At 39.8% G+C, this 16710-nt stretch overlaps 1 protein-coding gene across 1 annotated transcript; it reads right to left on the bottom strand.

Moving 5' to 3' along the window:
• Window positions 1-255: 255 nt before the first annotated feature.
• LOC135482114 (TPR repeat-containing protein DDB_G0287407-like) lies at window positions 256-15056 on the bottom strand. Its single transcript, XM_064761958.1, has 18 exons — window positions 14943-15056; window positions 12298-12555; window positions 11920-12134; window positions 11257-11358; window positions 10831-10906; window positions 10349-10463; window positions 9819-10102; window positions 8900-9061; window positions 8007-8235; window positions 7433-7644; window positions 6990-7136; window positions 6413-6607; window positions 5629-5804; window positions 5145-5358; window positions 4500-4698; window positions 3223-3305; window positions 2328-2511; window positions 256-587 (listed from the first exon to the last, which is right to left on the bottom strand). The coding sequence occupies exons 1-18, from the start codon at window positions 15054-15056 to the stop codon at window positions 256-258; spliced, it is 3297 nt and encodes a 1098-aa protein (XP_064618028.1).
• Window positions 15057-16710: the final 1654 nt, after the last annotated feature.

Below are 16710 nucleotides of genomic sequence, written 5' to 3'. Positions count from 1 at the left end.
ATAGTGTCATGTTTGTAAGTTTTCTTCTCCTTTAACGGAGTGTACATGAAGGTATTCCAATTCGTTCCCCCGGGCTCTGACCGATTTCCTCTCACCATAATGCTGTCCGTCGTCTTATAAGTGAAACATTCTTGAGTGCAGCTTAAAAGAGCGATCAAATAAATAAATACATATTTAAATTTGCATTTAATTGTTACAATTGTCAATTGTCACAGTTCCACAATGAAAACCAGAATCTGCGTTTGTCAACACAGTTTACAACGCCTCGTGATCATGAGGCTGTTTTTCCTTTAATTCCTCCGCTTCATTTTTTCTGCCCAATGACGTTAACACAATTATGTTGTCCTGTCGAGCTCGGACCGTGATTGGATGAGTTGGACCTAACAGCTCTTCTTGAATCTCTAGCTCATGTCCGTACAAAGGGAGCGAACTTTCTAGCCAGTCTCGTCTTCCGGGATCCAACCTTGCATATCGGTTCCAGTATAGCTGGCCATAGAGCTGGTAACATCGTGCTGTCTGGATGTGATACTTGCCAAACTCAAGCATGCAGAGCTCAAGGGAGCGCTCAAATAGCTTGACAGGAACATCTGAAACCGTAACGAAAACTTCCGATGAAACAATGTAAACACTAAATACATGTAGGGCGTTTTAAGCATGTTTCCATCCAACATCATAAGCCAACTGATATTTTTCGATAATGAAATACTACATTATTTAAAACAATTTTTTTTTAGATACAGAGATTTTTTAGAAATTTCTTGTGTTTTTTATGCAAGGACATATATTTCAACACTTCTCTGTCACTATGTCAATCTTTCCACGCCATAAATTAACACGGATAAATGGACGCTAAAGTCTTGATCACGCGTCTAACTGACATGCATCAATGAACGAAAATATATTATCGGACAAGTTACACATTACCATTTACATAAACAGTTTCTTCACCCAAAGTCATCGATGGCACCTCTTATGATCGTGCTAGAACCATCAAACCTCGTAAATCAAGCTGTTTTAACTTTTCAAATGAATCTCAACGTCTTATGGCAGCATATCTAGGCACGGTTATTTAACAAAAAGGTTACTGAGATTTTCAAAGAATGAATCAATTTGCCCCCTGGTGTTTAACGAAGCGGCTTGCCGTGGTTCTGATGGTGTAGAGAATATGACATGCTTATATCATCGCTTGTACTGGTTTGCCCTGGCTTTGGCGTACAGGATACCACTTACTAGTGTCATCGTTGTACTTGTTTGCCCTGGCTTTGGTGTACATGATACCTCTTACTAGTGTCATTGTTGTACTTGTTTGCCGTGGCTTTGGTGCACATGATACCACTCACTTGTGTCATCGTTGTACTGGTTTGCCGTGGCTTTGGTGTATAGGATACCACTTACTTATGTCATCGTTGTACTGGTTTGCAGTGGCTTTGGCGTACAGGATACCACTTACTTATGTCATCGTTCTACTGGTTTGCAGTGGCTTTGGCGTACAGGATACCACTTACTTATGTCATTGTTGTACTGGCTTGCCGTGGCTTTGGTGTGCAGGATACCACCCACTTGTGTCATCGTTGTACTGGTTTGACGTTGCGTTAGTGTACAGGATACCACTTACTTATGTCATCGTTGTACTGGCTTGCCGTGGCTTTGGTGTACAGGATACCACTCACTTGTGTCATTGTTGTACTGGTTTGAAGTGGCTTTGGCGTACAGGATACCACTTACTTATGTCATCGTTCTACTGGTTTGCAGTGGCTTTGGCGTACATGATACCACTTACTTATGTCATTGTTGTACTGGCTTGCCGTGGCTTTGGTGTGCAGGATACCACCCACTTGTGTCACCGTTGTACTGGTTTGACGTTGCGTTAGTGTACAGGATACCACTTACTTATGTCATTGTTGTACTGGCTTGCCGTGGCTTTGGTGTACAGGATACCACTCACTTGTGTCATCGTTGTACTGGTTTGAAGTGGCTTTGGCGTACAGGATACCACTTACTTATGTCATCGTTCTACTGGTTTGCAGTGGCTTTGGCGTACAGGATACCATTTACTAGTGTCATCGTTGTACTGGTTTGCCGTGGCTTTGGTATACAGGGTGTCATTTACTTATATCATCGTTGTACTGGTTTGACATGGCTTTGGCGTACAGGATACTACTTACTTATGTCATCGTCGTACTGGTTTGACGTTGCGTTAGTGAACAGGATACCTCTTACTTTTGTCATCGTTGTACTTGTTTGCCGTGGCTTTGGTATACAGGGTATCATTTACTTATATCATCGTTATATCATCACATGGCTTTGGCGTACAGGATACTACTTACTTATGTCATCGTTGTACTGGTTTGCCGTGGCTTTGGTGTACAGGACATGCGCCAAGGCGCGTTTTTCTCCCACTTTCTCCAGGATGTTTTGAGCTTCGTCTATCACCTCGCGACAGAAGTAACTGCACAAAGCCAGATTCCTGCCCAGTTCAAGATCAGTCTTTGGCCAGAATTTCTTGTAAACCTGAAACAATAAATTGAAACAGGCCATGGTATTCTACACACCCATACAAAGGTAAGCATTTCTGAAGCTTGATCCACTGACTTTGTCGATGTTTTGTTTGTGGGTATTACAAGCACTCTATACCATTCAGCTGACATAAACCAACAATTTACGTATCGACAAGGTGCAAAACCCCGCCATAGGCAGTTCTACGTTTTACCTTTAGTTAAACAGCCTTGCCATAAATTTATCATAATTACCTATAAGGTCAGGCATTTCGCTTAATCAAGGCCTTCTTGACCTATTGGTTAATGTGCTAGCTCAGTACGATGACCCTGGAGCCTCTCACCAATGCGATCGCTTTGCGTTCCCCTCCGGCCGTACATGGGCAGATCTGTTAGCAACATATGGATGGTCATGGGTTTTTCCCAACATCATGTTGCACGCCGTCGTATACGTGAACTATTCTTGAGTACAGCGTAAAACACCAACCTAAGATATATATGAATGTTTTTTTCTTAATCCACTTAATTCCATAACATCGCCTCCGTGGCCGATTGGTTGTGTGTTAGCTTCAGGTGCCCAAAGCTCTGTAGTCCCCACTCTCCCCCCCCCCCCCCCCCCCACACACACACAATAACACTGCCACTGTCGTATAAGTGAAACATTCTGAAGTACATCTATTCAATACTAGATAAATAATATCGCGTTGGTCAGAAAAAAATCATTTACCTTCACGCAAAGTGCTCCATATATTTTACCCATTCGTTTACAGTGCTGTAACGCTGGATTAGAGCCATACACAAACTTCAGTGCTGTAAATAGCAGATTTATGAAACACATATACAAAAAAGTTAAATACATATTATCTTAAATAATCAATGTCAAATGTCTGTTATCATGAATTATGAATTATATAGGATTGTTCCATTATTGGGATTTCTCGTCGATGAACATGTATCTCACCCATACTTAAGTCAGATTCATTAATCAGTACGTATGCTGAATGGTCGCCAACAAGAGCTTTTCTCTTTCTTTATTTGGGGAGATCAAACGTTTGTTGTTTTTTATTATTATTATTCACGTAATATACGATAGTACCGTGTCCGTAAGTACGATAAAAACTGTGTTTTTTTAAGGACCTGGTATGGTAAGGCGGGGAATCAGCCCCAGTGCAAGAAAGTGTGCTCCTCAAGAAGCGAAACTGACTATAGCTGTGAGTGACAGCTACTGACACAGTTGTGAGGCTACTTCTTTTTCAATTCTGTTTTACACTTCTCTTCCTGTTATATGGCAGGCATGCGATATGGCACTTATAAAGCTCCAAACATACATTTAAGCAAAGTATAGGTCATAAAATCGAAAAATGGTAGAAATATTTTCGCCCCATTCTATCGCACTGAAATATCTTTGTGTATCGGACACTGTGGGGAGGAGAAAATCACTGCACCGCAAGTGTAACTTTATGAAAAATTAATGAACACGCAGTTACGTACCAATGAATTAAGTACATATACAACAAATGTTCAGCCTTATACTGCCGGTACGCATAACATGTTTATGTTCATGATGTTATGTTTTGTTAATGCCGTGTCGGTAAATGTACGCTAATACCTCCAGTGCAAATGTACAGTAACGCATTGAGTATATAAGTGTAGAGCAATACCCGGTTTGTAAAATGTGGGGCAATACCGTGTCTGTAAATGTGGGGTGATGCCAAGTCTGTAGATGTAGGGCGACGCCGTGCTCGCGCAAACACAATAATACAGTATTAGCAAATGTTAAGTAACACCGTGTCTGTAAATGGACGGTACTACCGTGTATGTAAATGTAGGCTATGGCTGTACTTATTTATCTACTTGATTGTTTTAGGCCGTGGCTATGTCTGTAAACGTGTGAAGTAATACTGCGTCTCTAAATGTACGGTAATAATGTTTCTGTAAATGTATTGTAATACCGTGCCTGTATAACAGCAGAGCTGTACTGTGTATGTAAATACTGGGTAATACCGTGTCTGTAGAAGAGCGTGACAAGTGCCACTAGACAGCCGGACATCAGTTTACACTCCTCCCCGTACTTCTGCCGGAGCTGTTCTAATACCTCCTCCAGCAGAGACTGAGCCAGGTCGTACTGGCCAATGTCCAGAATAAACCAGGCTACCCTCACCTGTACGGGCTCTATCTCGTCAATGTCCACTAGATTATTCTCCTTCAAAGAAATCAAATATTTACTAAGAATCAAAGATTTATTATCTCTATTATATTATCTGGTGATGCCCCAAAGAAACTTTCACAAATTTGGGATTTCTATACAAAACTTTGCCGTATTAAACCAGGTTAATATTAACCTAGAACATTCCACTTTTCTCTACTATTTTCTGCCATCAGTGTAACACTCGCTTAAGATGATTTGGCATGTTTTGCATTATTTCAGTATGCTACACAAGAATACAAGAGCACTGTAGTATGTTCATTTACATATGGGGAGGGGAGCGTTATAAGAAAAGAAAGAAGGTTAAAACAATACAATTTAAAAATATCAGTCAGGTATCTATAGTGTCCATGAACTTGCCAATGGGAAAAGCTTGAAATTTAAGTTTCAAGAAAACTAAGAACAAAAGATATCCTTCCCCAAAAATGTGATCAATGTCTCACCTTTTTGTACATGGCTAAAGCGTTCACATACGCTTCAGCCGCAATTTCATATCCACCAATCAGCTGCCAGTATTTCATTAACTGCAGCTTTGTGCTTTCCTGGTATAAAATCTTGAAGACGTCCATTTCCAGAAGACACGCCTTCAATCGTTTAAAGTCACCGATGGCCTCACAGTGGTATGGTAATTCTTCTGCCTTCCTTTCCGCGTCATGGCTGAAGTAAAACAGAAAGTTAATACAGTGAGGGAGCTGTATGTCGCTAATGTTGAGGTTGTTTTATTTTTTTCTGGTAGTCTGTCAGCAAGCTGAAAGTTTGTCAGCAAGCTGCGGATGGTCGTGGGTTCCGCATGGGGTGTCGTCCCGTCGTACAAGGGAAATATTATTCTTGGACCATATTATGACATAATGATTCAAAACGCGAAGCACGGATGTTCGTTCGCAATTTTTTGCCACACATTTACATATACAAAGGAAACCAACGTACCAGTTTTCAAAGAAATCAGCCAATCGTGTGTGCCACTTTATGGTGTCTGCTTCATTTCCCATGTATACATTACGAACGACTTTACTGATGGTCCGATGATAGAAGTCCAGGCGACCTTCTCCAGAATTACCAGACGGTCTCAAATACTGCTTCAACCCAAGGAATATCAACGCCCACTGAGATGAAAAACAAAACGTTTAAACCATGTCAGAAAATGAAATTTCCTTCAAACAATTCTCGTTTCTATCCCTAATCTTGTCCTCTGCCTAATTGATTTGATGAAAATATGGCTCTGAGAATTGAGGCTTAAGACTATTTTAATAATGTTTCTCGTGAAAGCTGACTGAGAGCATCCGTGTTCGGCATACAGCTTTATTTATTTATTTAATTATTTATTTATATGATTGGTGCTTTAAGCCATACTCAAGAATATTTCATTTATACGATGAAATTAGTTCTTGGGTTCATTCTCGACACTGCAAGACTTGGATTAACTTGACAACTGTCCCATTCGCATTGATGTCATCAGCGCGAGGGAGAATTCAGAAGAAAATATCTCAGTGAAGTTTACCAATATTCGCATCAAAACCACTGCATTGCCCTTGGACAAAAGCTGAGTAGATTACCTTGTTCTCACTGTTCGTATAGAGCCATGGTAAAAACAGATGGCCAACGTCAGTCGTACGGCTGTTTGACTTCGCGCCATCATTTGTTAAAAGATCATCCATAAAACTGATCGACGTTTAAGTTAAAGGAATCTAAACCCCTGCATGGGTGCACTAACCTTTGCCATGGGAATCTTATCTTCGGTCTTTCTGTACCTTTCCGCCTTGGAGCCACTCACTGGCGGTATGACCGGGTCCACAGCTAACAGCTCCACTAGCTCAGTCTCTAGCAAACCAAACCTCGAAGCCTCTATCAGACAGAGGGTGGCTTTTACTAGGTCTTCTCCATAGCTGCTGATTATACGAGTTAACACCTGTGGCAAATGACAGGGCCCACATGCAGATATATGACAAGTCCTCACTTGTAAATGAATCGCAAAAATAACGTTTCACTCGGTTAATTACTACAGTGTATACAGTTGATATATTTACTAAATGCGTTCAACAAACAGGTACACAAAACGCCAGGATTGGGATGAAACATTTGTGCTCAGAGTGAACTTGGGTTGAGGACAAATCCATAAAATTACTAATTCCCCTTCAGTAATGATGCAAGTTGTTGACAGACATAAAATTAAACGCTGTCAAAAATAACCTCCTTGGTTGGGATTAACATCATACTCTGCATATGAAAGTCGGTATGACTTCGCTGTAATTCATATTCTTCTATATGAAATAAATGTTCCGTTCCATTACCATGTCAAGCAGGCCGATAAGTTGTCCAGGAAGATCAACTATTTTCTGTGAAAGTCCAGAAAAACTGCCAAAGATACGGAGTTCCTCACATGCCACTGAGAGCCATAATGGACGACCAGCGTCTTCCTTGGACACCATAGTACTCAGCTGAGGACAACAGACGGCAACAGAAAGAGACAAACAAAGTGATCCTATTAAGGTACGCAATTTTTCATGGGAACATCTCTATACAGCATTGATTAGTATCGTTAGAAGAAATGGTCTTGCTTGTTTCTAAAGATAGCATTACAGTTATCACAAGAAAACTTCAATATATAAATAGTTTGAATTACTGAAGATGACAGCTGTTTAACGCCCATAAACAATTCAAACATTTAGTTTCTTAAGTTTAAACTCTATATATTTTTGAAAGAGCGTATATCGTAAAGAATATCAGATGTTACCTGCTCTGAATCTAAGGTTTTGCTAAACTCCGCCAGTATCTGTGTTACAATCTGCTTCCTGATGTCGTAGTCCAGAGGTTCAACAAAAACTTCTCTGGCAGGAGGTTTCTTGTTTCTCAGAGAGTCTCTACACTTCCCGTCCAATGTACTGACCACCACTCTCATGTTACCTGGGAAACGACTTGGTAGCCAGCGTAATGACTGAGCGTTACCTTTAAGTGCATATAAATAGAATAATAAATACACTAGATAAACACAATTTAACTTGGCTATTTAAAAACGTTTGGTCTCTCAGTGAAGAACATTTTCGTATCCATTACATCCACCAGTTCTGAAATGAAGTCTGTGTTAGTATGTATATACACAAGGCGTTATTAAACTATACCATATACCATAGGTTCAACGAATACAGGCTGTTGAAATTACGTGATCAGAATTACCTGGTTAAAATATATGAAATGCTCCACTCATTGCTTACAGACAATGGCCTTAAATGACAGGATCCAAGACAATAACCTGCTGTTTTCTTTCAGTCAACAATCAAAATGACACGATTAGGAGACCTAATGCTTACCTTCATCATCCATCTGATTCAGCGCATCAATGAATAGCACTAGTTTTTTGAAGCCTTCCTTTTTCGCAATTCTCGAGGCGCGAAGGAACAGTGTCTCCATAGACCTGACCATCTCGTCTAAGTCGGACGGTATCTTCTCTTCGGTAGGTGCCAGATCCGTCCATAGACGATTGAGCACTTGGTAAAGGTCGGTAGACCCCGGCGTAGCACCCACGAAATGAAAGAAAGTCTGACAAGAATAAAAGTGAACGAAAGCATTTCAATATCTATTGATGACTGCAACGCAATCCTTAAAAATTCCTGCTTTAACCATTTGTGTTGAACGAATGATTGGAGTTTAACGCCGTTATTGGTATCACTTCGGCCATATTGTAGGGATCTTGTGTTGAATTTGTATTTTCCATCAGTGTTAACGCAATCTTCCTTTGTCGTAACAGCCTGGTATAAAGACATTTAAGGAGAAGAAAACTGTGCCACAATATTAATTAAATTAACTTTATCCGCAAATATTTGGGGATTGGATATCACAGCATGTATAGATGAGATAACGTCGTCCAGGAGACTTTCCGAATGTGTAATGAGACTGCAATTTTCACTGGTTGCATGTCCAGCCGTATAAGGAGATTTTCCTGAAGACATCGCGCTCCAAAGGAGGTTTCTCACGTACTTGCCGAGGTACGGTGTTTTTTTTTCAACAGTCTGACCGGTTTATTCCACAAATAACTAATAACGGTCATACAAGAGAAATGTTCTTAAGTATGGCTAATTTAAACACCTCTCAAGGAATGAAAATGAATTTTTCAAATGGTAAAACACAACTGACGTAAAATAGTAGGTAAATATTCAGAAAGACAGAAAATATTACTTAACGTAATAAACCCGTCATAAAGTACCTTGTATTTTGGTTTAGCCGTAAACTCTTTTGAACAAAAAGCCAGGACCGCACTCTTCCCTGCACCTGGCGAGCCCACCAAAGCCAATGAAGGTGGACTAGAGTTATCTTCCTCAATATACCCTCTGACCTCTTTGAGAACCTCATCCCGCCCTAAGAGTACCTGTAAAGATAGTTACTTTTGCATACAGGGATGCAACAAGAAACAAGCCATTAAAACACTTAAAATGTCTTTGTTACCAATCGCACTAAGAATATATCTATACTTAAAAAGCATTACTTAATTATGCCCTATCTACGACCTCTGCACTATCAAGTTATCTTTAACTTACATGGAACCTCTGAATTGGGAAATTCTCCTGACATTACCTGTGACCTCCTATCCATGAAGTATCCAAGACTTTAATTACCTTTGGATAGGTCAAGTGCATTTACCTTGGTATCGTGTCTATTCACTTTGTGTTGTCAGGATGTTGTGACTGCTTCGTAAACTCCTGAGCTTAGGCCTACCTGTGACCTCTGCATCATGAAGTTGTTCTGACCTCATCTGTAACCTCTGAATGAAGTCCTCTTGACATTACCTGTGATCCCTGAATAACGATGTTCTTCTGACCTCAGGTGTGACTTCTGAATCGGGAAATCCTCATGACCTCACCTGTGACCTCTGTAGCATGAAGTTCTCATGACCTTACCAGTGACCTCTGAATCAGGAGGTCCTTCTGACTTCACTAGTGAACTATAAATCATGATATTCTCCTGACCTCACCTGTGACCTCTGCATCAAGAAGTTTTCATGACCTCACCTGCAATCTCTAAATTATAAGGTTCTCATGACCTCACCTGTGACTTCTGAATCGTGAAGTCCCTTCTGACCTCACCTGTGACCTCTGTAGCATGAAGTTTTCATGACATTACCTGACCTCTGAATCAGGAGGTCCTCCTGCTGAACCATGAAGTTCCCATGACCTCACCTGTGACCTCTGAATCATGAAGTTCTCATGCTCTAGTCTTTGTATCTCCCCTATACTCAGATCCTCTCCCAGACAGTCTGATGGATATTGTTTGTCAATGAGAACCTTGAAGTTCTCCAGAACAGTCTGGCCAAAGTCCTCGAGTCCTGTCAGCTGTAATGTTTGGGAGTTAGGGTGAGAGACCTCTGTCCTGTACTCCCTCACCTGCTGGGGAAACCGTTCTCGCAGTTTACCTAGGATAGAATGTACCAACATAAATCGCAGAAAAGCGTACTGTATTTTACCACTACAGCAAAACCTTGGAAGTAAAGTAAAGGAAAATATGATAGATTCACGTTAACGAACTAACTACTCGCACCCGATTTATTCCATGGACAGTTGCTGGGTCGTTTTAGCTAAGATTTTGAAAGATACGTGTGCAAGCATACGTCATCAATTTACCTGAAGTAAGCTGCTTGACGCACCATGGTATCACTAACCTTTCAAGGTACAAAGTGACTGCATTGGAGATTCTTTACTTTCTGTACACGAAGCTCTACATTCCGAGTCCTTCACATTTTCCAGAAACTCTGACGATCGCAACATAAATAAGGCCTAAAGATATGTAAAGAAAACACAAAAACACACTGCGTTATTACGACATTTCGTCTTACAAATTATTGTCCAATACATATACGTGGTACCATTTAATTATTTTTAATTGTCGTGAGTAAGTGTGTTCTTCGTTTTGAAAATATGTCCTGGGATTATCGACGAAGAATTACGTGATAGTAAATAAATCATTTGCGTCATTTAAAATTCTTTGTAGTTTGCCATCCCTTTTGGAAAATCATCGACGGAGAAATAAGATAATTGCGATAGTAAATATGAAATCTAAAAATAAAAAATTTGAATCAGTTGAAATTCTTTGTAACAACATTTACAGCCAATATCGCATAGCGCGTTATACAGGTTGGTTTACATTTGGGTTATGGTCCCAGTATGCCCCTGTTAGGATCTCCAGTGACGTCACCGACACACCAGGCATCCACTTGTACCTGTCAAAATGTGTTTAAATGAGTACCCTCATCTATCATGTGTTCATTCTTTGAATATATCATGTGCGAACTGATGTGTTCTTTAAGCCAATGTCGACGGATTAAATAAGCTATACAACTACTCCAGGTCAAATTTATCAACATATATATTAAAATCCACAGACACGACGATTTGTGAAATCAGCCAGTGTCAAATCAAGTATATTGGTGAGATACTTGTGAAAAATCAATGAACTAAGCAATTCAAAATGATAATAGTATTTTGACAAATCTGATAAAAACGGTGCTTTTTAACTAAACTAAAATGACAAGGGTTCACAATCTGCTGATATTGTACCCTAAGTACTTACCTGGATTTGATATGATCTGGCACCTCTGTAGGCTGCGGACACCAGCCATATCTCTCTGACAACATACACAGGAAGTACGGACACCCATTTTCCTCACGACACCTCGAAACATCAACAAAAATAGTTGTTTATTCATTTATTTAGTTTGATTTTTGTTTTTAAGGCAATATTCAAGAGATTTTCACTTATACTATGGCGGACTGACAAACATTCCTACACGTGACGCATATATATTCACGCTATAGTAGTGGAAAACAAGTGATATTCTACGAACGTTATCTTCGACGAGAGTCGTCAACTGCTTATGGTCGCCAAGGTCCCCTTGACCAGTGAGAGCGAGGGATTGTACAAATTCCCTGTCCAACAAGGTTGGGTTAGGCCACTCGGCCGCGGTCCGCTTCCTGTTAAAATTTCAGTCGGGTCTGATCAAACAGGTGATTAGCCTGGTGCTTATATTTATATGACTGAACAAAATCATACATGGAATACCACACGGTCTGAAATCCGTATGAGGGGAGTACACTAAAGTATTGGGATTGTTATGTGGTTGTCACTTAAGCTTTTACCCTGAGAACGGAACAAGAAAGTAGAATCTTTGTAGTAGCCGGCTATACCTGTGATTCAACGTATCTTGTTCTTGCATATGTAAAAGAATGTAATTACCTGTCAATCTGAGACAAGCAACCAATGAGGGTTTTGCTGGTGTCAGAGTCTTTGGGGATTCCCCAGCGCAAGTCACACTCTATCAACCGGAGTTTTCTCCCCTCACACCACTGACGAAGCTGCGGGAATATTTGCTTCACCAAATGTTCTCTCTCAGAATTCATGTCTTTAAAAGTACTGCTGACAAATAAGCGAATTGTCTTCCATGTTTTTCTCTACAAGAAAATAACAACACAATTTATTACTTATATAAAGGTGAAATGTCAGGATTCCCTTCACTGATAAAAATGATATATCACAGGCTAGAGCATCTTCTTGAAAAAAGGTATGATACATCAATAGAAAGGAAAGAGTCCAACTATAGTGAAAACACATTACCTTTGTGTCTGGTATCACAGTCATCGGTGTTGGCGTGTTGAGTTTGTCCACAACATTCCACCAATGAAATGCATCGCTTCTTGTTTCATCATATCCTTCAGCCATCAACAATTTGTCTACATCCACAGACATCCAGGTCGAGGACGCTCCACTGGTTGTGGCTGAGAAAGTCCCAGACTGGGGAAGATGGGGTTTCTGCATACCAGTGCTTCTAGAGTCAATATGTACTTGAGAAGCTGAACAACCCATTGTGTTTTCCTAGAAAGATTAACACTAACATTAATTTAAATGAATTCTTAAGCTGGACATTTCACACACCGCGCTCATAGGAGACTAAATTAACTTTTATATAAGACTTATCGATATCAAGTGAAATGAATTGTCAATATCGATGACCAGAACGGATTTATTTCTATCGATAAATGATTTACCGATATCAGTAAATGAATTATCAATATTGACAAATAAATTATCAGTATCAATAATAAAATTATTGATTTCGATAAATCATTGGAAATGACTGTCCACTCTACGTTGCTACGAAACAGACACTCGTATAATATCTTTGAAAAAAGTTGTCAATTTACATTTGTTATATTTACCTCCGTTAACATCTTGAAATTTCCGGTAAAACTTATTTTGAGACGTCAGGAAGGAGTATTAATTTTGAGACAGGTAAAAACGCTGAATTACAGATATAATTAAAGAGAGGAATTTATCGATAGCTACAATTCATATATCGATATTGATAATTTACATATGGATAAATGCAACATTTTACCGATATCGATACAACATATTTCGATATAGTTAGTTCCTTTAACGTTAAGGGTAAATCAGTCAGTTATCCATATCCATACCGTCTGGTAATTCTCGATTCATTTTGGAAGTTGAAAGTCATGACCGATTAAATTTTAGGGATATATCTTGTTTTATGGAAAATAAAGAGTAATTGATTTACTTAATATTTATTTATTTACTTGACTGGTGTTTTACGCCGTACTTAAGAATATTTTACTTATACGACGGCGACCAGCATTATGATGGAAGGAAACCGGACAGAGCCCGAGGGAAACTCAGGATCATCTGCAAGATTCTGCCAGAGCTTTTCACGTACGGCCGGTGTTAAAGCCAGCATGAACTGGGCTTGAACTCACATCGACCGTATTAGTGGGACGCTCCTGGGTCACTGTAGCTACCTAGGCCAGGGAGGCCCCTAAATAGTACGAAGCCTAACTGTTGGCCAAAAAATCAGTTTCATTCATAAAAACACTCTACCTTAATTCTGTGCACTTTTGCTTTTCGTTCTAATTATGTCGAAAGCCATGACTGTTCCCAGGTACTAAGCTTTTCTCGCCACGATGTGGCTGAAATACTTCCAGTGTTGCGTATTCAAACCCTACTCATTCATTCTTTCATTTGACTTTACCTGTCAGTATAAATTCATGATACCTCTGCATGTGTCTCCCTCGAAGTGGATATAGCTGTAGCTAGGCTACAACATAAATGTTTGTAAGGTGTGCTTGGACCATCGATTACTATTCAGTACGTACGTTCGTATAGGATTCCAACAGTACAAACACAGTGGCGCTGCTTTGTCCATAGCGGTCCAGTTATATGCAGGTCAAGTGCACTAGCAACTGGAATGGACCATGCCTCGTGTGATTATATGCGTATGGACAGTGTCAAATCAACTACCACATTTGTATAGCACCCACAACTCTGTAGGCATACAGCATGCACTTTGCCAGTGGGTGTTCATAAACACTCTGCAATATACCTTACCCTCTTTACAGTCACATATAGGCCTAATATTGTGAATGGTGGCATGCATTGTAAATTATTCATTTAGTTGGGATTTGTACGGCAGTCCAGGAATATGTTTATACCTTGACCATGTAATACTCGTGTCCGAATCTACAGGTAACGACGTTCAGTAACGATTTCCCATCTAAAGGTCCAGTTACAAAGATACATTCGTCCCGTCAGTATACACATGTAACCTACTGGTATGACAAGACTGAATTGGACAGGCCTACCTATTTTGCCTGTTCAGCACCGTACAGACCAAAGCTTACCGGGAAATTCAAGTAGGCCTAGGTTTCTAAGTAGTCAGCACATCGCGAAAGTCAAGTAGGCCCTAAATCTGCATATCGGCTGTTATATAGGTTTCCATATTGGCTCCTCTGTAGTCTGTACTTGAGAAAAGTCTAGTAACCTGGACATCAACTTTCATATGTACATGTATACAGTCGACATCTGTAGAATTGTACTCGTATCGGGCATGAACTGACACGGTTAACAGAATATAGCTTAATACTTGTACAAGTTTACTCATGCATGTAAACCTACTACATTCTCTATGTATACAATACTACATTTCAGGAGTGAGGTAACCAGTAGGAAATGTTCAGACAAACGTTTGTACGCAACCTAGATTTCACATTTAAAGTTCTTGTAATGTAAAAATATTGAAAGTTACTGGAATGTGAGAATACAGGATACAAAGTGGGGGAAGTTGGAAACTTGTGATCGAATGTGCTGCTTAAAAGACCAGTACCTCTACCAAACACGCAAGGCCATGAAGTAAAAGCTTACACGTAGTTTCTCCATAAATCCATTTTACGCTTGCAGGTGGTTCTGACTCTGAGGTCGATGGTTCTGAGGCCGTTAGTTCTGACTCTGAGGCCATTGCTTCTGACTCTGAGTCCGATGGTTCTGACTCTGAGGCCAATGGTTCTGAGGCCGATGGTTCTCATTCTGAGACCGCTTGTTCGACACCTGGTGTGGACTCACACGACTTTCACTTGTAGAATCTTTATTATATGAAGAAAGTGCAATCTCCTATGCCTTCCTCACTGTGAAGGAATTTATCAAAAGCGATTAAAAATGTCGGTGAAAGGATCCTGTTATTTGGTCCGTTGACATTTTGTATCTGAAATTTTATAATTTGCAATATCGTTACATGTATCTCAGTATTCAGCCGCAGTAAAAATGATGACGCCTTACCTTTTAAAGGACCCGTAACACCATCACACGATCTGTGTTACTTATATATACAAACTCATGGGAAGGTCCATCAAGAACCTGCGGGTGGTCATGGGGTCTTACTGAATGCATCTTTCATGAAAGGAATAACTTCCAGTGAAATCGTTTTAAAGGTTTCCAACTGACGCCATACATGCATTACTTTCAAAGACCAACTTTTTACAGAAACAGTTGCTGTAAATATATAATAAAGATTGTTCAGTTTAACCGCATGTACAACTTGAGTAAACACTTTGCAATGCAGACAAGTGGCCGAATGCTGTAACTTCTCAGGATAAGGAAATGTTTCAGGATAAGGAAATGTTCCAGGATAAGGAAATGTTCCAGAAAAAGAAGGGGCTTATGACTAAATAATACCCACCAAATTATGGCAAACACTTATACCACATTTTTCACGTTTGTCACGCACATGCCAACGGTGGCTAAATGTCTATCAATGTGTGCGTGCTTGTGTGTTTGTTGTTATGACTAAAGGCTAAAAGATTGGCTACGTACATTTTGTATGTACGCTTGAAGTTTTACTTAGTGCTTAACAATTTTTCAGTTATATGGCTACAAACAAGCATTCTGAAAGTGTTACTTCCAAATCACATGTCCCCTCCCGATTTGAGTCGTCGGAGGAATAGCCGTGCTGGATTCCACACAAAAGCAAATGCACAAAAGCCATGATGTTTTGATAATGGATGAAACGGCCCCAAACTTGAACTTCCTTAGTAACTTGTCTTGGCGAAGGCACATACCAAACCGTTTAGGGAAAAAAAAAGTCAAAACCGAACAAAAAGTAGCCAAAATTTTGTCGAAACTGCCCAATTCAAATTCGATTCGTTATGGTGAAACAAAATAAAAAGCTTCAATTCAATCCGATGAATGCCCAGAAAATTGTTGTGTGACTTGGTAATCCCCCTCAGAAGCGAGTTAGGCATAACACTGAGTCCAAGTAAAGCGTTCTCCCTTGTTAACAGTACTCCGGTTATCGGGTTAACAGTACTGGTGTACTGCGATTGTGTAAAACACGCAAATTTGAAAGAAAATAATACTCCATTTGACACTAAAGAAGCCATACATTTTTAATCCGTCGAAAAAATGAGGAAGTTGAGACCATATCTTTATTTCCATTCACGACAAGCTTTTCGATGAGCCCGGTTTCACAAAGCTGTCTAATAGATTATCTATTTAGATAATATAACTATAATGGCACCACATGTTAAAGTGTGTGTATAAATACAGGCGTACATGTGCATATCTGTGCCTGGTTCAACAGGCTAACTGTTAATAAGTTGGATGTATAAGTACCACAGCAATACCAGACCACTGTAGTTATTAAAATCAACTAGGCCTAAGGTAACTTTGTGGATGTGCATATCT

This window comes from Liolophura sinensis, chromosome 1 (genome assembly GCF_032854445.1).
Source record: "Liolophura sinensis isolate JHLJ2023 chromosome 1, CUHK_Ljap_v2, whole genome shotgun sequence".
Taxonomy (NCBI): domain Eukaryota; kingdom Metazoa; phylum Mollusca; class Polyplacophora; order Chitonida; family Chitonidae; genus Liolophura; species Liolophura sinensis.
The sequence above is the reverse complement of the archived record's forward strand: the minus strand, read 5'-3'. Positions and strand labels throughout refer to the sequence as shown.